The 11766-nt window shown below is 39.1% G+C and overlaps 1 protein-coding gene across 1 annotated transcript; it reads right to left on the bottom strand.

Annotated features, from left to right (window-relative positions):
* Nucleotides 1-2696: 2696 nt before the first annotated feature.
* RGS1 (regulator of G protein signaling 1) lies at nt 2697-6433 on the bottom strand. Its single transcript, XM_030455367.1, has 5 exons — nt 6330-6433; nt 5864-5938; nt 5195-5256; nt 4540-4703; nt 2697-3272 (listed from the first exon to the last, which is right to left on the bottom strand). The coding sequence occupies exons 1-5, from the start codon at nt 6431-6433 to the stop codon at nt 3087-3089; spliced, it is 591 nt and encodes a 196-aa protein (XP_030311227.1). The 3' UTR covers nt 2697-3086.
* Between the last annotated feature and the right edge of the window lie 5333 nt (nt 6434-11766).

Raw genomic sequence — 11766 nt, 5'->3', positions numbered from 1 at the left:
CAATTAGCATTAAACAAGACTTTTTTTTTTTAATTTCTGTCTGTGTTTAATGACTGAAGACTTAATGACAAAAAGCTTAATTTGTAGGCACCAAGCTTCCTGATACAATCAACCCGTGTCTCTGAATGGAAGATGACAACATCTGATTTTTCTGCCTATTGTAATCTGGTTTTGTTTTTGAAACTTATTCCATGATGAATAAAGGAGATGACATCTGGAAATCCCACTGCTTCAGAGTGTGGGCAGGGCACACTTGAGAGACCTCACACTTGAGAGACCTCAGAGACTTAGTCAACATTTCAGTTTGCATTTCCTTCCTGCTGTGCAGAAAGGTAGGACTTCTATTTACAGTCTTTCATGGATGGCCTTTTAAATATATGGGAGAGAATAATACTATATTAAACCATATTTTTAGTTCTATTTGGGATAAAAGTGAAAAGAAGTATCTCAAGGAATACATCTAGGGGTTTTCTAAGTTGAAGAAGTTAAAGTTAGTCTTCCACATTCACATGCAGGGTCTGCTGGATTCTTGAATCCTCCTATAAAGAAAACTTTTCTGCAGCAGGGACAAGTTAATTCTCTTCAAAAGTGTACAGTGATGGTACAGTGATTTTTGTACTGAAACACAATAAAACTGTTTCCTGCAGGGATAAGGAAGAACCCTTAAAGAAAAGTATGAATCACTACTGTCAAATCTTAAAGCTTGTCTGGGTGCTGCATCCTATTTTCCTATAGATGATGGCTGATGATTCAACTGTTTTTCTTAGAGACTGTGAGTGGAACAGGAAATTCTCCTATATATTCTTTCCAAAAAAGAGAAAGCTAAATGTGTGTTAAAAATACCATGTAAGTTGTTTGACATACATTTTAAACATTTTAATTAGTGTTGGATTAACAGTGCCTGATCTGGGAACACTGAACCAAATCATAACCTAGGGAGAGATGCTTGTGGAAAAAAGTCTCCCAATAAGTGGATTAGACAGCTTCTGATGAAGTATTCTGTGGCAGCAGCAAGCCATTCAAGGAAAAAAATCCTACCTAGCCATGCTGTGAAATACAGTTTGCCAGGAACTTCATACAGGTGTTACCAGGGCAGATTGTGAAACTGCAGTAAATGAAGACTGAGCCCACGTGAGTTTAAGGGATTTATAGTCAAAAGATTTATAATGTTACCTGAAGGTTGTGGCTGTTCACAGAGCAGCTGATATTTCATCTCTTTCTTGCCTTCTGTGAGACTGAAGCTATGCCAGCAGCTGTGTTTGGTTGGCATTGTCTGTGTCAGGTATGAGGATGCCCCTCGTGTGAGAGGTGGAGTTGGTTTTCCTGCATCACAAGAAATAAACTTATTTCTATTGATGCTTTATTTATTCCAGTAAGAGAGAGTCAGCTGGAGGCTGATGGATGGTTTCAGGAGATGGTTTTGTAGTCCACAGGCTCCTGCAGGTGTTTTTGCTTCTCTAAAGCTGGGGACCTCCAAGGAAGGAGAGAAGGTGCCCAAAGGGTGGCAGTATAAACCTTGTCTGCTCTCCCCAGGAGGTGATGTCTGTGGTTTACAGCTTCTCCATTTGACATGGAATAATGGAGTCTGCCTGACTAAGCTCCTGTTATTTTAGAAAATGGAAAATCTACAAGGGTGGCAAAATCTTGTATTTGCTGCCCACATGACAGCTGTGTCTCATGATGGTAACTTGGCAAGTCCAGAGCATGCCTTGATTTAATTTTGTTACCAACTCAGTCACAAGATCACTTCAGGTTTAGTAATAAATAATATTTGTAATTATATTTTCAAGCATAAATACAACTCCTCTTCTTTGTTGCTCATCATTACCCACTGTGGCATAGCCTGCTCATACCATGGTGTATATTACAGAGTAAATTCAATATTTGCAGTGAAAATAAATGACCTTTGCTGCTGGTATTGGTATTGTAAATTACAGTCTGGATTTTGGCAAGCTTAGGTTGAGCAAAACTAATATTACACAGGGTGTGACTTCTAATGAGCCCCAGCAGCCTCTCTAGGTAGGCAAGAGTGGGTGATATGGGGGACTCAAAACATCAGTGTGGAAGCAGTGTGGAAGAGAACATCAAATTAAATCAGGGGGGTCAGTGGTTGAATGGCTTTTATATTTGAAAGTTGACTCAGGTGCTGATAGCTGGAGGTGTATGCAGAATAGGAAGTAAAATTAAAGCTGTTCTTGTTTTACTTTTGGGATTGTGAAGGTGGGTGTGCATAGCTTAACACTTTCTGCTCCAGTTAATTGAGATTGTGAGTGTGTAAAAGGAATAAAAATAAAAAGACAAGGTGGTGTGGGGAAAATCAGTGCTTAGGTGAGGAGATTATCAGGAGTGGCATAGTGGGAGAAAAGAGAACCATGTGTTTTAATACTTCAGTTAAAACCATGAAAAGGTTCATATGAATAAGATGTAAAATCACCATAAAACATTATTTTTAAGTAGATTTGAAGAGCTGCTTATTATTTTGCAATAAATTAAACAGGAAAGATGCTACATACCCTCGTGTTGAGTACAAACTTAGAAAAAGTACAGCTTATAGAATTCTTAGATAATTTAAAAGATATCCATTTTAAGACCTATCAATTTATAATATATTTACATAGTACAATTAGCTGCACTAATGCATATTACCACTTTACAGATTTAAAAAAATAAAGCAGTGATCAGTCTTGTCTGGGCATTTTCCTGTTATGCCCAAAATTGTCACTCAGCCTTAGTTTTCCTTTGAACTAAACTTCTCCCAGGACTCAGCTTGCTTGCTCCTAATAATCAGCAGTTCCTCAGGTTCTCAGATTTGGTTCAGTGTTCACAGAGTAGTTCAAACAATAAAGAAAATCCATGTCCTGTCCATGGTGTGCAGGAGGAGAGGATTTTCTCCCTGTGCTGCCCTTACCCTTGTAACACCTTGCCAGCTTTTATCCTGTCTTCTTTCAGCTGTGGAGCTGTTTGCATCCCCCTTGGATCCCTCTTCCCAAGCTGGGATTTCTCCTTCTTAACATCCAGCCACCCTGAAGGATGTCTCCACAGAATATTTGATGCAGAATCTGCTTTGCTTTTCCTCCTCAAACTCTTCATTTTGAAGTGCTGGTTTGCAGGTGCTTCAAAAGGTTCAGGTAGGTTTTGGATTTCAGAAATCTGGGATATGAGTCCCTCTCCATGAGGATGTACACTGTTCTCTGGGCTTCATCAAAGCTTGTGTGGGTTGGGGCTTGAGCTCTTTTGGCTGTTGCTTCCCTCATCTGATGGTCAATATTGATCTGGGAAGTGAAAACAAATCCAATTGCCACCTTAAAAATGTGCTCTTTTGTATAACTATCAACTTGGTTTGTTAGCAAAGAAATTTGCAGCCTTAGAACTCAGTGTTGATTGTTCAAAATCAGAACTTCAGAATGAGAGAATTTTAACTTCTGCATCCCAGTTGCACACAAATATTGTTATTTGCTACAGAAATGCAGTTCCTTATGGAGCCAGAAGGAACACAACTCAACAAAGGAGTGAGTAGAATAACTAAACTTCCAATTAAAACAACAGAGAAATTTTGTGTATAATGAGCCTCCAACTTGCAGTATGATCATATACAACTTCTAATTCTCCAGAACATGTACATATTTTAAAGGACAAGAAATAATTCACAGCTGATCTATTAGCAAAGCTCTTCTAAACCCCAAAGGAGGCTGGCTGATTGAAACAGCATCATGTGCTGATCACTGCTGAGCTGCTGCAAATGATGGTCCCAGGTACTGGGCTGTGTAGTGAGGTTCTAATTTGGATATCTTAGAGCTGGGGACAGGAATGATGGAATTATGTTCATACAAACATCTTGTTCCTATGTCACTGATTTAATCTATGAGCATCTCAGTCAGCTTTGGTTTCTTGGCAGAAACTCAGGGGAGGTTGAGGTTGGATGTTAGAAACAATTTCTTCTTCACAGAAAGAGTGGTTAAACATTGGAAAAGGCTGCCCAGGGAGGTGATGGAGGCATCATCCCTGGAGGTGTTCAAAAGACAGGTACATGAGGGGGATGGTTTAGTGGCTAGGGGTGGTAGGGCAGATGGTTGGACATGATCCTATGAGGAGAGGCTGAGGGAGCTGGGGGTGTTGAGGCTGGAGAAGAGGAGGCTCAGGGGAGACCTCATCACTCTCTCCAACTCCCTGAAAGGAGGTTGGAGCCAGGGGGGGTTGGGCTCTTTTCCCAGGCAACTCTCAGCAAGACAAGAGGGCAGGGTCTCAAGTTGTGCCAGGGGAGGTTTAGGTTGGAGATGAGAAAGAATTTCTTTCTGGAGAGGGTGATCAGGCATTGGAATGGGCTGCCCAGGGAAGTAGTGGATTCTCCGTGTCTGGAGATCTTTCCAAAGAGCCTGGATGTGGCACTGAGTGCCATGGGCTGGGAACTGCAGCGGGAGTGGATCAAGGGTTGGACTTGATGATCTCTGAGGTCCCTTCCAACCCAGCCAGTTCTAGGATTCTATGATTCTGACTTTCCAGAATCCTTCTACTGTAACATTAAATTAACGTTGTACATACCTGTTTAGTAGCATCTGACTGCACAAACTCCTGATAAATCCTTTCTGCTTTGCCATGCAAGTGATCAGACTTGGTTTTCTTGTAATCCTCACAAGCCAACCAGAACTCTATGTTTTCCTCACTGAACTCGGACTTCAAAAACTCCCGAAAGACACCTTGACCACCTAAAGCCAACACAAATACATCATCATTTCTAGAATGATTTTTTTTTCAGTGAGGGAGGATCAAATAAGTAGCAGTTGAACTGAAGTCTGTTATAAAATCTTTTTAAACACTCTTTTTCCCTTCTTCAATATGCTACTGATACTCCAATATTAAGGGTGATGAGACTCTTCCAAACCTGGACTCTGGGTACCAAAATACATCAACAGATTCTAATTCTCCCTAAATGGATTTTATTAGAGTATAACTGCAGAGAAAATTCCAGCTTAAACTGATATGTTAAGCAAGGACAGAAAATGATCCAAAAGAACTGGATTTTGCTCTTGGGAACAGGAAATAGAAGGGAAAAAATGAACTTGGTGGCAAATCTGAGTACAGCAGCCATAACTACACTGAAGCTGCAAAAAACTGAAATTCAATTGGCCTTTTTCTAGTAGTGTTTCCAGGATATCCTCAGCATAAGGACAGTGTCATATTGAAGGAATAAACTTACTCTGGCTGGCCAGGAGCTTTTCCAAAGACTGGGACCACTGTATCACATCCTCTGCAGAAAGCCTAAGATGGCAAGAAAAATCAGAGAAGAAACCAAAGTTTTATTTGCAAGTTTAAAGGAGACAAATTTTATAATCTGGTGTTATAATCTAGGAATATGTACTAGATACTTATTAAATTTATGGCTTTCTCATAATCTGAGGCACTGGAAGCAAACTCATATTGAGAGAAATAATCAGAGATGGAAAAACAGGGAACTTTGATATCTTGAATTCTGTTCTCAGACAGATGAGCTTTTACTCTAACTATGACCATGTAATTTTGCATCTGTAATTCTATTTTCATATTCAGCAATTAAGAATTATAATACCTCTGCTTTTCATGTAAGTGGGAAACATAATTCATGGTAAATCCTTAGAGAATGGATACAGTGTCCCTCAGAAGAAAATAGATTTAACTGAGGTGTCTTCTCCCTCCCTCTGCAAAAACAGAGATATCACTAAGAAAAACCTCTTAACTCCTTAAATACTATCTTCTTCCTACTATTCACCTCTTTTATTTTGGAAATTCTAGGCATTATTATAGTATTTGTTGTTGTAATGATCATTTTTTAATAAAGTTAACTACTAGCTATATTTACATCTTATTCTAACCGTGTCTCAGTACTTACGTGTCATTAGAAGTCTTGATCCCAGATTTGATGTGTGGTACCATGAGCTTCAGATAATTCTTCAGATCTGCACCACTGAAATCAGTGAACAGATGGTTTTGTAACCCATTAAACCTGCAGGTGCACCTCAATTCTACTTAAATTCCTTAAAACTTTTAAACAGAGGCTGACAGCTCCTGCCTGTAAGCTGGGAACTTACATATCCAAGTAAAGTTTTTAGCTAAGAGGCTCCCAGTGTATCCAAAATCTACTCCTGATTACTTAAATTAATTAATTAATTGGTATCCATCAGCTCAAAGCATTTTTAATGATGCTGTAATCCTTGGAACAGATTTTGCTGTCGTTTAGCCTGAAAAATGATGCTAATTCTTCATCTCCAAGACTTCAGTGTTCTTTACACTTCAATACAATCAGGATTTATACTAAGATTTATACTAAAGATTTATAGTAAGACTGATTTACTTACAAAGCCTTTTGGTTCTTTTTAGGGATTTTGCCTTCTGCTTGCTTGCAGTCTTCTTTTCCTTTTAACTCAGCCATGCTGTTGTGGGGGCACAAAAATCCTGGCATTTTATTTCATTTAATATAAAAGCAACTTCTTGCAGCCCCGATGCCCCAGGCACCAAATGTCAGCTCCTGGATTGCCCCCACTTTTTATTGTCCCAGGCAGCTGGGTGTGCAGGGAACTCTTTCTCATGTGTCCTCACCACAAACTGTAAAAGTTCCCCTTTTTCAGGGCACTGTGACGTGAGGCTTTTGAGACAGAAAACAACCACCCCGTGTCTCGTGGTTGAGGTTACACCGGATGAGACCGAGTTCCGTGGGGTTTGGTTTGGGTGTCTGTGTTTCAAAAAAAAATAAATATATATGTATATATATACAAATATATATATATATATATATATATATATAAGCCCTTCTAGAACTTTGAATTCTGGTCCCTTGCTGATTAGTGCTTTCAAATCAAAAGTGCTGCTTCAAATCAACTGGGCTGCAGTATTAACTTGATAAAATTCACCTATTGCACAGCTGTGGTCTGAAATTTCAGGCTTTACAATTGATCAGAAAATCAGAAATAAGTAATATATGGTTAAATATATATATATACACCATATAAGTAATATATGGAAGCATTAAGGCTCCAAATGCAGAAAATAATTTACAAGTCACCCATTGCTTGTGAAGCTAGAATGCTTAAGAGGAACCTTCCTTGTCCTGTGAAGATGCTTAAGTGTTATTTTAATGGGAAAGGGGTTTGAAGTGGCAAAATATCTCTTTAATTTGACCTGATTTTTTTCCAAATCAGATTATTTGGATGCCATATTTCAGGAATGCCTCCATAATTTTAAGTTATCCAGCATATGTGTCATATTCAATTTGATTTAAGTTGAGTTGTTGTTTCTAAGGACTCTTTGGACATTACATCATTGGAGGGAAATTTGCATTTTTTGTACATACTTTAGTTGCACTGCAAGAAGAAACCATGAGCACAAAGCCAAATGAAGAATTAATTTTTATTCTTTCTCTTTCCAGGTTGATGATTCAGAGGTTTAAGTACTTAATCTACTCCCTGGGCATCTGAGTTTCTGCTTGTTTGGGTTTTTTTCTGGTAAGTTCCAAGGATTTTGTTTTATTGAATAATGCACACAACTTTGATTACTTATATATAAATCATGAATGATTTCTACAGGGCTTGATATGATTATGGGAACAGAACTTGCACCTATATCCAGTTTTGCAGAATATTCACCTGGCACTTATGTAGCTGAGCTTTGATTCAGCTATGAAAACAAATGATTTCCTTGAAGTGCTTTTGTCTTTTACATGAGCAGAAGAGATAAACTACTGATAATTCATCTCTTAAGTAAAAGAGGCATTTAAAGGAAATAGAAACTAGTTGCTGTCTGAGAGGAAACAGTGTTCATCTTAGAAAAAGAAAAAAAAAAGGGAAAAAGAAAAAAAAAGAAAAAGAAAAAATAAAAAAAAAAAAGAGGGAAGGAGGTTTTGAGGGATAGAGATGATGTTTTGGAACATGAATGGTTGGACTCAGTCTTTTTCAACCAGAATGATTCCATGATTAGAATTTTCTCTAATGTCATGTAGCTGATTCACCACCAAATGAAACTCTGTGAGTTTTCTTTTTTTACAACTAATTTCTGCTACAAGCAAATGCTTTTTGGAATGAAATCCTGAAACCACTGAAATTAAAATTTTGCTGCTTGTTGCAGAGCTCTCATTCTTGGTGTTGAACCAAATTAATGGAGAATTGGGGTTTTTTGAAAAATAGTTCTCTGGTTTGAACTTCAGATGTTCCTTAGCTTAGAGCATCCTTAGCTCTTTCACTTCCTCAGTATATAATGACTTCACAGAAATGACCCTGAAAAACTGCCAGTTGTGTCCAAAATTGCTTTGTCTGTTTATGAAATATGTGCAGAATACTTTTAGGGGTTTTTTTTTAAGGGGTTCCCCTGGCTTCTGCTGAGGACTTTGCAAAGTTTTTGCTTTTTACCATGACAGTGAAAGGGAGACCTGGCAGGAGCTCTTGAAATCCCAAGTAACAATATTTTCTGATAAAAGTTATTAACTTTCACAATTATATAGTATAGAGTCAGTATAAGGAATTATGTGTATTTCCTCATGTGTATTTCCAAGGATGTTTCACTCTGAAACACATACCAAGTAATTTTCCTTTTCCTTATGACCATTTCTTAATTAGAGTGTAATAATGTCAGGGTTTAACACTGGCCCGGCGATTAAACCGAGTAACAGAGGCTCTCTATTAATGTCTCTCTCCTCCTTGATAAAGAAAGGAGAGAGAATAAGGGAGAGAGACTGATGGGTTGGAAACTAAACTACACAACTGTAATGAAACAGTAATGATAAATAGGAAAGATAACTAAATATATACAAATATACAGGAAAATGGAAACCACATTCCTCCCCCCTTATCCCCCAATAACTCTCACGTCACCCCCAGGGCTGCAGAGCAGCCCTGGGAAAGTCCAGGCTGGAATCCTGGGGTCAGGAGCAGTTGGGAACTGGAGGCAGGAACACACAGATATGGGCTGGGATGGATCAGGACCACAGGCAGACGAATGGATGGGATCCTTCCAGGATGCCGGGTGAAGGAAGGGAAGAAGGGAAATCAGGAAATCCAGAAGTCTGGAAATCAGGAAATCTGGCTTGGCCCTCGTGATCCCTCAAATTTATACTGAGTATGAGGTGTATGGGATGGAACACTCTGTTTGGTCAATTCTGGCATCTATCTTGTCTGTTCCTCCCCAAAGGAGGGCTGCAGGTGGGACCTCTTTATCCTCCTGGAGAGTAAAAGTTTTCCTCAGAGCTGAGCAGTGTCCTTGGCTCTGCACACCAGGCTCTAGCAGTAACTATAAACATCGAGTGTTATCAGTCCTAGAAGCACACACTGTCTGAGAAACTTGCTGTTAATTTCAGCAAGTGCAACTACTTACAAGAGACTGAGCTAAAAGCAAAAGTACAAGACAGAAAATCACCTTTATCCTGGCCCAAACCAGGACAAAGAAGCATCTACATTCTATCAGAAATCTTTTTATTTCTGGGGTTTTCCACCTGAAATAAATTAATTATTTTATTTTCTGGGAACTTCAGGTTCTCAGCCATCCTGACTGACACCTGTATTAAAAAAAAAAAAATTAAATTTGCAGTATAGTGAGGTTTGGGTGCTGGTGGTGATGCTTCCTGTGTCTGATGTTTGGTAGCACAGGAAATGTGTTCATTGTGCACCACCTGGGAAATGCACCCATTTCTGGGTACATCCATTTTGTTGTGTTTCTTGTGAGCTGTTAAGCAAAAAAAAATGGTGAGAACAGTGCCTGAGGTAGTTTGGTGTGAAGCAGAGTTTGCTGTGCATTTTCCCTGTGAGCATGCACAATAGCTTTTTTTAGTTATTTTTAAAAAATAGCTTTTTTTTTAGCTTTTGAAATGTGCAGGTTTCAGTTTCCCCTTTTATTATTTCCTCTCTTACTGTTCTAATAGACAGTAAACTTTTGTATCCTTCATTTTAAGTAACAAATGGTTTGAATGAACACAGACAGCAAGCTAAAACTCCTGGTTTCCACTTTGAAAATATTCTTAGGCACTTTTAAACAGGAAAAATATTACAGAAATGTTGTGGGCTTGTGCTGACAAAACCTTTCTGTAGAATTACAAACAGTTTCAGTTGTTGATTTCATACTTAGTGCTATAAATTTTCTAGCTGAATCATCACAGCAGTGGAGTGCATCACATCACATCCTTCATTTTAAATAAGAAATGGTTTGAATGAACACAGACAGCAAGCTAAAACTCCTCATTTCCATTTTGAAAATGTTCTTGGGCACTTTTAAACAGGAAAAATATTACAAAAATGTTGTGGGCTTATGCTGATAAAACTTCTCTGTAGAATTACAGTTTCAATTGCCTGTTTTATACTTAGTGTTATAATTTTTTTAGCTGAATCATCACATCAGTGCAGGCTCAGATACAGCTTTTACTTTGCCCCCCCAAAAAATAAATCCTCTGAGGGGTGTGTGATTGCCTTGTTACTGGAAGCCACTCCAGACAGAAGGATGCTCTGTCCTGACACTCAGGAAAACCAGCAGGAATGTCAGAAATCTTCAGCAGGAAACTCGTGGCAGAGCTTAGATTCAACAAAGCAGGGAACAGGGCATGGAAGGATGGACAGACTCCAAAGGAGGAATTTTGGAGCATTTTCTGGGGAAGGAAATGGGCCTTGTAGGGGGTATCAGAATAATGAAACCAGGCACCCACAGCTCACATGGGTTGGCATGAGAGCATCATCCCCACTGGCACTTTTATCACATGGAATTGCCTCTGGATGTTCTAAGATGTGAGTTTTATTCCTACTTTATACTTCTGCTTTTTTTTTTTTGTTTTGCTTTGTCATAAAAAGTTGTCTGCTGTTTCTTCTCCTTTGACTTTCAGACACCAACCAGTGATGTCCTACAACCTGCTGACTTCACTTGCAGTTCACCAGCTGCATCCATGTGCCTGGCTAAATATCCCAGCAAATGAAAAGCATTTGGAATTGGTGAAAATATGGCCTTGAGGTGTCAGGCAAGAGGAAAGCAGATCAGCTTGTTGTTTAAATACAGTTACAGGAACTCAGAGTTGTGTATCTTGAATTCAAGCAAACCTTGGCTGTTATTTGGCTCATAAATACTGTGTTGTAGATAAAGATTTAGTGCTTTAATTTATCTTAATCTGTATGCTGGCCACATAGCAGTTGTGTTTAGTGCTGCAGCAGTACAGGATGGAGAGCAGGAGAAGGAAGTAGATTAAATGCTAGGGACAAAAATAGCTGAGAAGTCATGTCAGAGTGAGGGGGTGATAGAGCAGGGGGGGCTTTTGGTGCTGAAGGATGTATAAAAAGAAGGCAGTTTCTCACCACCAAAAAGAGGGGATCTCTAAGTTTCACTGCCAGCAGTATCAGGGGTCTGGTGGGATGACACTTAAATTAAACTGGGTTTAATTTCTGGGTCTGATATGGGTTTCCTGTGTGAGTTAAAGGAAAACTTAACCCTAAAACTTAACCCTTAACTTAACAGGGGTCTTACTCCCATGGGGGATATGTTGGGAAGTCCAGGCAGGGTGGCAAATATGACACAGGAGCTGTGATCTTCTGAGGGGATGAATAAAGAAGAGATTATGTCTGATGACTTTAGATCACCATGTGTGGGCAGCTGGATGAAATCATCTCCCTTTTTTGATGCCTGTAAAGTGAAGGGAGGAATGGTTGCTTCTTGATCAGTTTCTTTTCTGTCCTCCCTCTGAAGGTTGTAAAATAAACTTCCCAGAGGCTATACATGGTGTAAAGACACTGTGTAACCTTTACATTCTAGAAGTATTTTCCTGAGCACTCACAA

The sequence above is a fragment of the Calypte anna genome, chromosome 8 (genome assembly GCF_003957555.1).
Source record: "Calypte anna isolate BGI_N300 chromosome 8, bCalAnn1_v1.p, whole genome shotgun sequence".
Lineage (NCBI taxonomy): Eukaryota > Metazoa > Chordata > Aves > Apodiformes > Trochilidae > Calypte > Calypte anna.
This window is presented reverse-complemented; position numbering and strand designations above follow the sequence as displayed.

Coding starts and splice junctions, on each gene's coding strand:
- RGS1 (XM_030455367.1), bottom strand. CDS start 6,433: ATGCCAGGATTTTTGTGCCCCCACAACAGCATGGCTGAGTTAAAAGGA. Junction 4,704..5,194: donor AAAGCTCCTGGCCAGCCAGA/GTAAGTTTATTC, acceptor TGTTGGCTTTAG/GTGGTCAAGGTGTCTTTCGG. Junction 3,273..4,539: donor AGTCAGATGCTACTAAACAG/GTATGTACAACG, acceptor TTCACTTCCCAG/ATCAATATTGACCATCAGAT.